This window comes from Polypterus senegalus, chromosome 2, assembly GCF_016835505.1.
Source record: "Polypterus senegalus isolate Bchr_013 chromosome 2, ASM1683550v1, whole genome shotgun sequence".
In the NCBI taxonomy this organism is placed as follows: Eukaryota; Metazoa; Chordata; class Cladistia; order Polypteriformes; family Polypteridae; genus Polypterus; species Polypterus senegalus.
In genome coordinates, this window is record NC_053155.1 from 10,716,823 (window position 1) to 10,731,822 (window position 15,000).

General features: G+C 47.8%; 1 protein-coding gene across 3 annotated transcripts in view; it reads right to left on the reverse strand.

Annotated features, from left to right (window-relative positions):
- LOC120522557 (amyloid-beta A4 protein-like) overlaps positions 1–15,000 on the reverse strand; it is a 97,294-nt gene that overhangs the window by 37,077 nt on the left and 45,217 nt on the right. For all 3 annotated transcript variants that reach the window (XM_039743444.1, XM_039743442.1, XM_039743441.1), the window contains exons 2-6: positions 5,507–5,674; positions 2,835–2,964; positions 2,607–2,719; positions 2,314–2,501; positions 1,867–2,051 (exon numbers count right to left, since the gene is read on the reverse strand). In XM_039743444.1, coding sequence (XP_039599378.1) covers positions 1,867–2,051; positions 2,314–2,501; positions 2,607–2,719; positions 2,835–2,964; positions 5,507–5,674 — 784 coding nt within the window. The remainder of the gene's footprint in view (positions 1–1,866; positions 2,052–2,313; positions 2,502–2,606; positions 2,720–2,834; positions 2,965–5,506; positions 5,675–15,000) is intronic.

A 15,000-nucleotide genomic window follows, 5' to 3' on the forward strand; every position in this document is an offset into this window, starting at 1 on the left:
GACGAGACCCGTGTACCTCAGACCTGTAAGCTGCACTTGAACTTCACCTTCAAAAAAAAAACAAAACAATAGGGCATCGCTGGGGGGACAGCGGGCAGAGGTCCTCTGTGACAGTGGAGGGATGGGGCAGGGCATCTCACCTACATAGGACAAGGACCTGCCTCACCGATGGGGTCAACCGTCACGACTCTTAAGCATACAAAGTAAGGACACCACTGGGAGACGAGGGATGGGGCGGAGTCTTGTGGGTGGAGTCAGATGTCAGACTCAACCATATAAGGCAAGGAAACCACTGGGAGACAAGGGATGGGGCGGGGTCTGATGTGGGTGGAGTCAGATGTCAGACTCAACCATATAAGGCAAGGAAATCACTAGGAGACAAGGGATGGGGCGGAGTCTGATGTCAGACTCAACCATATAAGACAGGGACACCACTGGGAGACTAGGGATGGGGCGGAGTCTTGTGGGTGGAGTCAGATGTCAGACTCAACCATATAAGGCAAGGACACCACTGGGAGAAGAGGGATGGGGTGGAGTCTGAAGTCAGACTCTTAACCGTATAAGTCTAGGGCCAAACGTAAGACTTACCCATATAAGGACAAGGACCTCTATGACATGACGGGGATGGGATGGGGTCAGATTCCTAAACATACAAAGAGGAGGACACCTCTGACAGATGAAGAATGGGGTCGAGGTCCGATGTGAAACTCTTAACCAAGACAAGGTCCAGGGATGGAGCGCTTGGTCAGATGGCGCAAATGTTAGACTCTAAGATATGCAGAACAAGTACCTGCCTCACTGGTTCATATGTAATGAATAAATACAGTACATATTCATTATATAGTGCCTTTCACCTTTTAATCTAATTTCTTCTCCATCTGTGCATTTATAGCGCCTTTCACATCCTTATTTTTTAATACTACATGCCTTTGTTATATAGCACCTTTCTTCTCTATGACAGAGTGCATTCATTTATTTTCAAACAGCGCCCTTCATCGCTCATATCACAGCACCTTTCCGCTCTGTGCTATAGGGCCTTTGTCCTCTATATAGTGCCTTTTAAGTCCCCCTCTGTAAAACCTAAATGGGCTCATGTCTGTCTGTAAAACAGACTTGTACACTTCCCGCTGGTTGGACATCCCTAGATATCTCACACACACACACAGTGCCCGCCTGACAAATGCTTCCTTCAGACAGGCCCTCAGGGTAACCGAAGACACAAGCCTGACTTGATATAGCGCCTTTCTGACGATTTGCCCCCCCCTCCCCCAGTAGCTAGCCAGGCGGCCCCCGCTCAAGATGACACGGCGACTGAACCACCCAATGCACGTCAAAGCCAGATGTCCGTCCTAAACATCCTGCGGGTGAAAGTCCACTTCAGCGGGTCCGGCAGACCACCTAGCCAATAATCTTTACTTCATGCAGCCCCCCTCCCTCGACACCGCATCCTAATCACGGCCCAGAAAGGCCCCTCCATCTGCAGTGTGTTTTATGCACTGACTTCTACCCAAAGACTCGAGTCCTGGTGTTGGCCTCATATAGCGCCTTGCATGGTGCACACTGTGGCACATCACATATTTAAACCGCAGCCCTCAATAACGCCTTTTAGCTGCCCTCTGCTGGTGGGTGGCCCACAGCGCAGCAGGCTAAAGTCAACTCGACCTGTCACACCCCCACCATTAGGGGGCTGCGGTTTACAGCGGGGCTGGCATGAAGCTCATACCACACCTGTAGGGGTGTGGTGGTCAAAACAGGTCCATTCAAATTGGTGCCCTGTGACTGGCACCATGAGGGCAAATTCAAGTCTTAGATGCCAAGCTGCATTTCCTCCAGTCCACAAAGGAGTGGCACACAGTGGCGGCTTACCTCGGACAACCTCCTCAACGGACTCAGTGGTGGTGGTAGTCGTGGTGGTCATGGCCACGCTAGTGGTGCGCTCGCTGGCCTCTCCTTCGGGCTCCTCGTCAACCTCATCCTCATCATCTTCATCATCCTCACCCATGGCGGGCTGCAGATCCTCAGTATCTTCTACTTGCACCTCACGGGGCTCCCTGAGAGAAGACGGGAGGAACAGAGATGGTGAGCACGGGGGTTCAATGACTGCATGCCAGTCGTATGTGATGCCAACATAGAAATTGATGAAAAAGAAAGCAGCCCCAGCATGGCGGGATGATCATATGGAGACAAGGTGCCAATCACTGGGCACAAGGAGTGCTGCTCTCGACAGAGTCATTCACAGGAGATTTCATTAAAAGGGTGGTGGGCATACATTAAGGTGGGAGGGGGGCACAGCACTTTAGAAATTCGTCATACCCGCCCTCCACATAGTCGGCGTCCGCACCGCCCCACCACACATCCGAGTCGTCTTCTTCTAACTCCGTTGAGTCCAACTGGCTGGCATCAGATGGGCAGCAGACAAATTCCACACCACGGAAACGGTCGATGCCACAGGGCAGCAGCATGCCATAGTCGTGCAGGTTCATTGAGCGGTCGCCACAGGACTGGGCAGGAGAGAAACATACAGCACAGTAAATAAGGAGACTGGCAATGCCAGCAAACTGTCAAAACCAGCCCACCGATGCCCATTAGATGATATCAGCACTCACCTCTTTGGCCACCGTGTGCCAGTGCAGGTGGCTCTCACACATGTCCATGCGCTCCTGGTGGAGGAACTTGCACTTGTCAGGAACCAGGAGGGCATCGCTGACAAATTCACCAACTGCACAGAGAGAGAGAGAGAGAAAAGTAGAGTTACAGGTGGGCAGCCAAAAATCATCACCATATACACCCGCCTCGGACATGGCATCACTGTTTACCCATTGGCTGAGACTTACCCAGGCAGCGGTAGGGCACCACGATATGTGGGTGGCTGCGGCAGTTTTTGCGCCCTTTCTTGCACCAGTTCAGGATGGTGGCAGGCTGGTTGGCCTCCACTACATTAGTGATCTGCAGTTCAGGGTAGACCTGTCAAAGACGATACCAGTTAGTAGGAAATGCCAACGTGTGCCCAGTCTGGTGCCCACCGAGTCTGTAATGCTAACAAAGTGACCTGGTGAGTAAAGTTACACACAAAAGGCAGGCTGACCAAGTGGAGGCAGGGGGCGATGCCAGTTCTGCCAGGTGGCACTGGCGCCTTTCCAACCAGACAGAAGCCTAGAGCTCCAGGGGGTGGTCATCAAGTGGGCTGCAGGCACACAAACGGAACCCTCGGGTCACTGAGCTGCAATGAGGCCTGCGGTGAAAGGCGCTATAAAGTAGTAGCAGACGTACCACTAGGTAGCCTAAAGAAACTGACGGACTGTTTTTACATTACAGTATGTATGACAGGTGGAAAGGCGCTATATAATAAGACTGATTGGGAGGGAAGGTCCAATAGAAGACTGGCAAAGTGACGCTCCTGTCCTTCATATAGGACAGACAGAAGTGAAACGTCACAGAATGGCAGACATGTGTGAAGGCGCTATATAGCTGGCAGACAGACAGACAGACGTCAAGGGCACTACTCTTGTATATGATAGAAAAAAAAAAGACAAATGTGAAAGGCACGATATAACAGACACAAATGTGAAACGAACCACAGATGTAAAAAGCTCAACACGAAAGGCGCTATATGACAGATGGAATCGTGACTACATAACAGATATATAGCGCCTTTCACGTCTGTGCCACAAATGAAAAAGACACATCGCAATAGAAACACACGAAAGGCTCTGCCTAATAGAGAGCTGTAGAAAGGCGCAGACACGTGAAGTGCACTGCGTAAAATAAACAGATGTGAGGCACTATATACAACAGACACACAAACGTGAAAGGCGCTATATCGCACATGGAAAATGACACTACAGAAAAATGGACTGGTGGGCAGTATGAGAGACACGTAGAGCAGACGTGTGTGATACGTAACAAATAGATGGAAGGCACTAGAGGCGAAAGGCGCTATATAAAGCGGACGTGTGACATACACGGTAACGGAGAGATGTCACAGACAGTAGGTAGGTGACGGACTGACAGACAGTGAATCAGTGCTACGCGATAGACAGGCAGGCGTGAAAGGCGCTATATAACAGCTGGAAAGGACAACGCATAAAAACTGAGGGGGACACGCTATGTACCAGACACACACCTGTGAAGTGTACAACGTAACAAACAGACGTGTAAAGATATGAAAGGCGCTATATAACACAGATAAATAGGAAATGAACTTTAAGGGAGAGACGGGTAGACATGAAAGGCGCTATATAAACTAAAGGAGGGGGCACTACACAACAGTAACACATGGAAGGGTGCCGAGTCATCGAGAGACGTAGGAGTGACTGGTAGACAAATGAAAGGCGCTATATAACAGACTAGTAGACAGAGGAGGACTAAATTAAAATAGAGAGATGTTAAAGAGAAGAGATGGACTGGTAGACATGAAAGGCGCTATATAGCGTACAGAAGCACAGACAGGGACAGGTGAGAGGCACTGGGATCAAATATTTAAAAAATAATTAAATAAAAACTAACTGCACCCGTGTACTCAGGCAAGACTGCGTCTCTGGCGGGCACACCTGGCACCGTATTCATAGAGGTGACACGAGTGTCACTTCACAGCAGTTCTGTGCCTCGTCATCACACTCGCCATAATTGCCACCCACCTTTGCTAGCTTTTGCTCCATATGCCCCCAAGTGGGCACCCTTCACTGTCACATCCTGCACGTCTTCCCCTGGATGCCCACTAAGGGGGAGTTTGTTTTATTGATCAGCTCTTCCCTTCACTTCTTCCCTCCCTCTGACCCTCAATTGAATGACCAGCGTGGCACCAGACTTGGCTGCGGGTTTAATCTCACCCTAACTCGCCACAGGATGCTCAGGCTCCAAGTTCTCTCCATCTGGAGGGCACGTCTACGATTGAAATGCGCTATATTTAAAATAAAGGGGTGGGTGGGTCGTTTGTGCCAAGCTATGTGACATGACACAGCATCAGCTAAGCTGTCACCATTTGGCCAGTTGCCCAAGAGAGAAATGACAGGATGCTTTCACTTTACTCCTCCCTCCTTCGGTATATTTGATGCCCCAATATGCTAAACCTTCATGCCGAGTTAGATGCCCACAACAGCCTGAAAAGCTGGCAGTGCCAAGCAATTCTTATTTTAGGTAACCGTAGGTTTCTGTAGCATCAACAAACTCCCAGATGACCTCCCTTCATCACTGCCCCCTGCGGATGCCCCTTCATGGTCACTTCTTATCTTCTTGATTATTTTAAAGAGGACTAATTATGCCACTGCAGTGCCCAAATTACCCGATCTGCAGTGGTACAGTTATGGTATTTATTTATTCATCAAGCAAGAAATATAGTCAGCACCACCTACTTGTGAGCGGGCACCAAACTGGCTGAAGCAGGTGGGCAAGCCCTACCAATCAGAAATGACTAAACAGTCCATCGCACCGTAGGCACAGCCGAAGACAGTTGGGCACAATGCCATTTACAGCTAACTAGCGTTATGATACTTAAACCCACACTTACCTCTTGGCAGTACTGTAAGATGCCTTCTTTGGTGCCAATGCAGCTCTTGGTGCCACTAGGGTCCGACTCCCACTTGCCCGTCTGCACATTAATATGCATGTTGAGTTTGCCACAGAACATGGCAACCTGGGGCTCAGCCAGCAGGCCTACTGCTCCGTCGGTGGGCACCTAGAAAAGAATAAAAGGATACCAGCTTACAAACAGGATGGCAATCAGACAGAAGGGCTCTCGAAGTTAGCGCTCGCTGGAAGGTAACTGGCACCTACACGGGTACGGTGGAGCACATCACTTCAGTGGGTGGCACAGCAGGACTCTGCTACGACCAAAACAACCCATGGGTAAGAAATGTTAGTCAATGACCACAACGGTGGCGCTAACTTACTTAGAATGCAACGAATAACAACAACCTGTGTGGGCACCTCAGTTCAACAATAGTGAAAAATACAAAGCAAAGTGTGAGGGGTAGTGCCAGAGTGGGTACCAGTGGGCGAGCACAGAGGGTAGCCTGACCCGCCAGAAGATCACACTTGTCTTCATCGTATTTTCTGAACTGCCTTTCATGGCAGCAAATGTCAGAAGAGACCACTGGTGCAGGGTGCCAGAAAGTGGCATTAGCTATACGCCACCTCCCCAGGGTGCCGGCAGTCAGTCTGGTGGGATTTAATCTCGTCTTTCTGTTCGCTGACACAAACTCTAGCAAGGGCGCTATATAGCATACAGAATATGGCAGAACCAGTTTAAACCAGTTTAAATGCACTCCTCAGGTTTATGGGTTTCCTTTTCATGCCTAGTGGTGTGAGAAAACGCCCCGGCCTGTGCCAGCTGCTTGTGTTTGGCCCGTACCCGAATCTGCCACGTTACAAAGTGAGCTAATGGATGAAAGGTGCCATGTTTCACCATCTGCCATTATGAGACTGGGTGGCACCATGTCTTGCTATACACGGTAATTGTATAAATAAATCGGATAATGGGATGGCGCTGGCGCTCTGTGACATCACCTTTCATGGTAAGGTCTCCTCGACTCTGGAGATTCTTGGGTAATTCTGCCCGTCCCATGTGGCACACACCCTCCTGCCCAAAGTCACCCCCAATCTTCCAAGATGAGGCCTCACCCTGCCTTGTTCATCACTTTGAATTCCAACCCTACACACAAACACAGGATACACTCAGAGACTGGCGCCCCCTTCTGGTGCACCCACAGGTTACAAGACAATCAAACAGAAGGCACCCAGACGCAAATTCGGGCCGTTCATGACATTGGGCCTGAAGGTGGGACCCTTTCATGCCTGGCGACGTGCAGCACTGCCCGCTTGGACCCCACCCCAAGATGCTGAAAGCACTGGGGGCAGCCACCCCGTGGGTACTGTGGAACTGAAAGGCGCTATATACGAACATTACACTGGCCATCCTGCACTCCAGCAAATGGTATCCCCTATTATTAGTTACTCTGGAGATGAAAGGCGCTATATATGAACAAAAAGCAACAGGCCAGGTAAAAGGGGTCTTTCATTTTAGAGAACACAGAAAACTGAAAGGCGCTATACACGTACTGTACATTATGCTGGGCACCTTGCACTTGAGCAAATGGTGTCTTTCAGTATAGAGTACTGTGAAACTGAAAGGCGCTATACACAAACATTACGCTGGGCGGCCTGCACCCCAGTATATGCTATCCTCTATTATAAAGGTACTCTGAAAGGCGCTATACGGATGAAAAGCCACAAGCCAGCTTACACTCGGTAAATGGGGTCTTTCATTCTACAGTACATTGAAACTGAAAGGCGCTATACACGTACTGTACATTACACTGACCACCTTGCAGTTGAGCAAATGGGGTCTTTCAGTTTAGAATACTGTGGGCCTGAATGGCGTTGTATAAATTAAATAAGATTAGCAAGCTTCTACGAGGGGACATTTCTTTTCCCTGTTTAAAGCACTTTTGGAAGTGAAAGGCGCTATAGAAATTAAATTCAACCAATCAGCTGGCACAGAGCAAATACTGTCTTTCATGTTAAGGTACTCTGGAACTGAAAGGCGCTATATAAATGAAATTCTAACAGCTGGACTACACTCGCAGAGGTGGTCTTTTATTGTGAAGTATGTGGCACCTGAGAGGCACTATATACATTAAATAACTCTTGCTGATTGCACTGGAAAAATGGCGTCTTTCAAGCAAAAGGATTTTTAACCTGAAAGGCGCTATATAACTTAACATTAATGGGCACAATGTCTTCCATTGCCAAGCAGTTTGGAATGAAAAGGCGCAATATAAACCAAATTCAACCAATCAGCTGGCACTGAGCAAATATTGTCTGAAAGGGCTAAAAAGAAACTGAATGCTATTGAACATCGGCCGCTTTTCATTTTAGGGTAGGTACCCGTGAACTGAAAGGCGCTATATAAATTCAGTTCCGCTGGCCAACTTGCATTCAGTATGGCGGTCTTTCATTTTTAGTTACTTTTCGTCTGAAATGTGTTATATAAATGAAATTATAACAGCTAGACTGTATTCGCAGAGGTGGTCTTTCATCGTCAAGTAGACGGAACCTGAAAGGCGCTATATACATTAAAGACTTCTTGCCGGATTGCATTGGACAAATGACATCTTTCAAGCAAAGGGGTTTTTGACCTGAAAGGCACTATATCTATCTATCTGTTATATAGTGCCTGTCATATCTATCCATCATATAGTGCCTTTCAAATCTGTCTATTATATAGTGCCTTTCACTCTATCATAGAGTGCCTTTCAAATCTGTCTATCTATCTTATAGTGCCTTTCACTCGATCTATTATATAGTGCCTTTCACTCGATCTATTAAATGCTATTGAAAAGCCTTTACTTTCATTTTAAGGTACGCTGGACCTGAAAGGCGCTATATAAATAAAACAGTTCCGAGTGTACAGGGTCATACGTTTGGGTGACACGTGGTGGGCACCCGCACCACTTGAACTTCTGAGAGGTGCCACAAAGGGCCCAGCTCTCCACTGTCAAGAGAAACTGTATGGAAAGAAAAAGAAAACAAAGCTGCAGCTCACATGCCCGCCTTTGCCCGCCAAAGCTCCAAGGGCACAATGCAGCCTTTTTATCTTCTGTAGGGCAAAAAGAAAAACAAAACAAACAAAGAAAACAAAGGCTTGCCATGCCACGTGCCACCACCTGCCCCCTCACACAGAAATGTGCGCCTCGCTCAGCAGAAACGCCTTTATCAGCTAATCCGAGCTGCACCGGCGAAACGTCGAGACGCGGGCACATAGCAGCCGCTGGCACTGCACTTTCCATGGGGTCACAACCTCACCTCTCAATCCAGTGGGACTCTAGGAGAGAGCTCCAGAGTTGGGGATAAAGAGCAGCGCCAACAGCATCTCCTTGGCACTCACCCACTGTGAAACTTGGCTGTGGCAATCAAAGTGCCACTCTCACCTCAGCATTAAGAGTGGATGATAACCTACCATTACCAGCAAACATAGCATCTTGACCAGCCTGGCATTAATAGCAATTTACAAAGTCAATGGATGACAAATGACCAAAAAAGGAGAGATGGCACTCCATACTGGTGGCATTATGAATTAAAACACAAAGGAAAACGTGCCACCTCTACCCTCACAGTAATGAACCCAGCTCCACAAAGTGGTGAAGCAGCTGCACTATAAGTGTGCCACTCTGTCGCCAAGTTTGAAAGAAAAGCCAACTGGCATCCCACCCAGTGTTTGCTCCTGCCTTGCACCCGATGTACTGGAACTGATAAGCATAAAGAGTGGCTGACAGACACCCTGGTCAAGGGGGACATCGAGAAAGGGTGGAGTCTTGGGCAGTGAGACTGATAGGCCCTCCTCCAATAAGGGGCGGACACTTCAGCAGACAGGCCTTGTGCTAAAGGGGGAGGAGTCTTGAGCAGTAAGATTGACAGACAGGCCTTCTAGAGAGGGCGGAGTCTGAGGCAGTCAATCTGACAGAAAGGGGCGCAGTAAGATTGATGGGTGGTAAAACTGACAAGCCTCCTCGTAAACGGGGTGGAATCTTGAGCGGTCAGAATGACAGGCCTCCTCCTACAGGAGGCAGAGTCTTCAGCAGTCAGAATGACAGGCCTCCTCCTACAGGAGGCGGAGTCTTGACTCATTTGATAGACAGGCTGCCTCCTAAAGGGGTGGAGTCTTGAGCTGTCAGAATGACAGGCCTCCTCCTACAGGAGGCGGAGTCTTGAGCGGTCAGAATGACAGACAGGCCTCCTCCAACAGGAGGCAGAGTTTTGGCCCATCTGATACACAGGCTGCCTCCTAAAGGGGTGGAGTCTTGAGCTGTCAGAATGACAGGATCCTAAGATAGAGGCGGAGTCTTGTCCCATCTGATAGACATAGGTCACTTCCTTTAACAATGACAGGGGCGGAGTCTTGGCCCATTTAATAGACACAAAGGCCGCCTCCTAAACAGGGTGGAGTCTTCAGCAGTCAGAATGACTGACAGGCCTCTTCTTAGAGCGTTGAAATCTCTGGGTATCTGATCTGAAAGATTTTGCGGTGTGCGACCCAATTGAAGAGTTACAGGCAGACGCAGGCAGTTAATCTCATATTCAGACGCGGGCGTCATGGCGTAGAACCACCATTTGCTCCTTGAAAAGTAAATAAATGAACTTTGATCAATGCTATTCTAATCAATCCAGTTTCACTGTAAAAGGGCACACACTCTGCATACCGAGTCCAAGAGCTTTCAGATGAATTATTCCTGGCACTGAGGTGCATTGGCACAGCAGCTGGCAAGGCTTAGCAGGATGTGACTGCTGGTCAGAGTTCCGTTTTCCTTGTTTATCCTCCTGTGTTTAACAATCCACTCTAAGGCTTTTAGCTGGGAATGTGTTTGGCATGACTTGGATCAAAACATCAGCACTGTGCAGTTCTCTATTCAGACAGTAAACCACACCCACAGAGGGATGATGTGTACAAACCCCGCCCATATGCCCACCTCACAAGAGGAACAACGGGAGAGTTTCCTGGAGGTGGGATGGGGCGGGGCCACAGGAGGGAGGGTGGGTGTAGCCAAATGTGTGGAGTTTTACCATTTAACATTCACGCAAACCCCTAACCTTAACTTGCACTCAAAAACCGCACGGAATTCTTGATGCTACAGTTCTGCCAATGTATGCCATTGGTGCACTGGGGTACAGAAATTGGGGGGTGATTGGCAGCATTTATCTTCCAAGGTAGGGCACCGAACAAATCAAAAACTTCATTAGTAGCAAACCGCTAACAATAAAGAAACATCTAACATGAAGCCTGCCTTCTACAGCCTGCTCACAACTGGACACTGTGTACTAAAACAAGGGGGCGGGGCCTGACATCTGACCCTGCCCACATCAGCCCACCCCCCATTCTATGACAACGAGGGACGGATTACAGAATATGGGAGGGATCCCCAACCCTCCTTCCATTTAACACACAGCAGCGAGGGGCAGTGGGACGGGTGCCCAGTGCCCTATCAAGTTTAAACAGGTACCCAGCTGGCACCCTCTCTCTGTTCGGCCCTCCTAATTATAACAGACCAGAAAGGCACTATATAATAACAGGATACACAGAAGCACATGCACCAAAGACTAACATGTAAATGATTTATTTCACCCCCAAATGATGGGCACGGATGGTGGCATCAGTTGGTAGACGCACAGCACACACGTCAGTCATAAAAAGAAAGGCAGTGAGACAAAGGCGTTCAGAAGGCCAGGCGGCAGCTAATCAGGAGCAGTGAGCAGCAGCAGATAATAAAGGGATAAGAAGAGATAGCGGGATTAGCAGCAGACGATAAGGCGCCCGCCTGCCCGCCTGCCTGCCACCGGCATTTACAGATGCCGAAAATCGCCGGGATTAAAACGAGTTAACAAATGACGTGGGTCAAAGCCGCTGCTCTAAAACTGCAGGTGCACAAAGCGACTGGAGCCGATTGGGGGGGCACACGCATGGGGAAAGCCTTCAGCGGAGTGCCCAGCATGTGTAGAGAGTGGCACGTGCCGTTAACAGGCTGGGTCCGGTGGGTGGCCCATTTCAGGTCCTGGCATACACATACATCTCCTGGGATCACAAAATGCCACATAAAATATAAAGCTTGTGCCAGCTTCTTGTGCCACTGCCTGCCAGTCACCCTGCACAAGCTGTTTATTCACTCAGGTTTGAAACAAACGGAGGATGAGCCTAAAAAAGGCTGGCATGGAGGGTCCACATGTTTATCTGGCATTTCATCTTCAACATATGCAAACAGAATCAGGAAAAAAGATGAGGGCTTCAGGCTGGCATGGAGGGTCCGCACATTTATGTGACACAACCTTCAAAACATACACAGTAAGTATGGGGGCTTCAGGCTGGCATGGAAGGTCCACACACATACATGGCACTTCTCCTTCAGTGCAAGGGGAATTTACTCTAACTGCGCTTTTACTGTCGGTGCAGCTGCCCACCTTTGTTTGGGTGGTCTCTCTTGTCATGTTGTGTGTTGACCTCTCTGACCTCAGTGCCACGTGGCCAGGTGACCTCAAAGCTGTGCCCTCCATTTACAGTAAGGCTGCTTAGTCATCTTTAAGAGAAGAGGAAACAAAACTAGAAACCAAAAAAAAACCCTGGGTGGCCGAGAGCTCCGCAGCAAAACGCACCGAGGAAACCACAGATTTGCATAGGAAACCACGAGTCAAGTGACAAAGTGACGCCGACCGCAGCAGGGGCTGTGCAGACGGCTCCAAAACTCCCAGTCCTCCTCCACTTAAAAAGCCCCAAACACCGACGGAAACTACAAAACTGAGAGGGTCTTTGAACAAACAAGAAATAACAGAGCAGGGAAATAAACCAACCAACCAACCCACCCTAAACCTAAAAACCAAAAGGGTGGCGTAGAGGTTGGCACTGCTGCCCTCATCGTCACCGTCTGCATGCCGTTTGAAAGGCACCAGATAGATATGAAAGGCACTATACAATAGATAGATAGATAGATATGAAAGGTGCCATATAATAGATAGACAGACATGAAAGGTGCCATATAATAGATAGACAGACAGACAGACAGACAGACATGAAAGGCACTATATAACAGATAAATAGATAGAGTGAAAGGCACTATATGATAGATAGATATGAAAGGTGCCATATAATAGATAGACAGACAGATAGAGATATGAAAGGCGCCATATAATAGACAGACAGACATGAAAGGTGCCATATAATAGATAGACAGACAGACAGACATCAAAAGGCACTATATAACAGATAAATAGATAGAGTGAAAGGCACTATATAATAAATAGATAGATAGATAGATATAGATAGATGAAAGGCACTATATAATAGATAGATAGATGAAAGGCACTATATAATAGATAGATAGATGAAAGGCACTATATGATAGATAGATAGATGAAAGGCACTATATGATAGATAGATATGAAAGGTGCCATATAATAGACAGACAGACAGGAGATATGAAAGGCGCCATATAATAGACAGACAGACATGAAAGGTGCCATATAATAGATAGACAGACAGACAGACAGACATGAAAGGCACTATATAACAGATAAATAGATAGAGTGAAAGGCACTATATAATAGATAGATAGATAGATAGATGAAAGGCACTATATGATAGATAGATATGAAAGGTGCCATATAATAGACAGACAGACAGGAGATATGAAAGGCGCCATATAATAGACAGACAGACATGAAAGGTGCCATATAATAGATAGACAGACAGACAGACAGACATGAAAGGCACTATATAACAGATAAATAGATAGAGTGAAAGGCACTATATAATAAATAGATAGATAGATAGATGAAAGGCACTATATAATAGATAGATAGATAGATGAAAGGCACTATATGACAGACAGACATGAAAGGTGCCATATAATAGATAGACAGACAGACAGACATGAAAGGCACTATATAATAGATAGATAGATAGATGAAAGGCGCCATATAATAGACAGACAGACATGAAAGGTGCCATATAATAGATAGACAGACAGACAGACAGACAGACAGACATGAAAGGCACTATATAACAGATAAATAGATAGAGTGAAAGGCACTATATAATAAATAGATAGATAGATAGATATAGATAGATGAAAGGCACTATATAATAGATAGATAGATGAAAGGCACTATATGATAGATAGACAGATGAAAGGCACTATATGATAGACAGACAGACAGACACGAGATATGAAAGGCGCCATATAATAGACAGACAGACATGAAAGGCACTATATAACAGATAGATAGAAAGCAAACGCACACACACATTGATACACTGCACATGTACAACACGCGGCTCCTCCATCAGGGTCCCGCCATTTCTCTGTAGGTGGTCCACAAGTGTGCAGGTCATTGTAACGGAGGCCGAGTTGCACACACTGATATCCGAGTGTCGGTGGCCTTTTATTGAGGGGGACATGCAGACCCTTTGACCTGCCGAGCTCAGCTGTTATCATGCCAGTCACCCAGACTGGCAGCAGCACTTTGGAAACGGTGGGCAGCTGAGTCCCCAAACACCAGACAGGAGACTTCATGGCAAATCCCGGACCAACCTGTGACATCGCAGGGTAAGCCCGTCGTCATTTGCTGGCGTGTGGCGGATTGGAGAAAGGCGTCGTAATGGCAGCCGATCAGCTCCTCCACTACTTAAACGTGTTGATCATCAGAAGGGCCAACGGCCAGAAGTACAAATGGCCTCCACTGGCTCAGCTGTAAATCGACACAACTTTAAAATAATAAAATGAGGTTTGCAGTAGACAGTGGGTAGCATTAGAGGGCACGTAAAGAACAGAACAGAAACACACCCCCATACCCCCCCCCAGTTCAAGTGGCCTACAAATCACGCCAGCTGTGCGAGTTGAGAAGCCCCGACTGAAAGCAAAGCCCCCTTTACAAACTCGCCAAACGCAGACTAAGAAAGTCCTTAAAGGTGCCACCTGACACGGCTACGAGTAACAAAACAAAACGCCAAACAAAGGGATTTGATGTAACCAGATATGTGACAGTGACGTCAGTTGCCACCTTTAGGCCACCACAGTCATTCAGAGACGGTGACACAAAACCACCACTTGTTGTTTGAAGACTCCTTGAAATGAAATGAAATGAAGTTTAAATACACAAGTGAAGCCCACCTGAACTTCTGCAGGAGGGGGGAGAGAATGGCGGGTGCAAGTCATGAATGGGGGTCCCTTACAATCCTTCCAGTATGGTTGTTCAAAAGATGCCAGCCACCGGCTCTTTGGTGGCATGTAAGCTTTCTGGGTGGGCTGGTCAGGTCTTAACTGTCCAATCAGTACGTCCCCGCACCACACCACCAGTACCAGGCTTTTTCTTCTACAAAGGATGGCATCGGCCAGACACTTTACCAAATTCTTGGCAGCTAGAGACCACCACAAGGGGGGCTTTGTCCACATGAGGCCCACAAATCCTACACACCAGGCACTGGCTTGCTGGATGGCACCACCCAACATGTACTGCCAT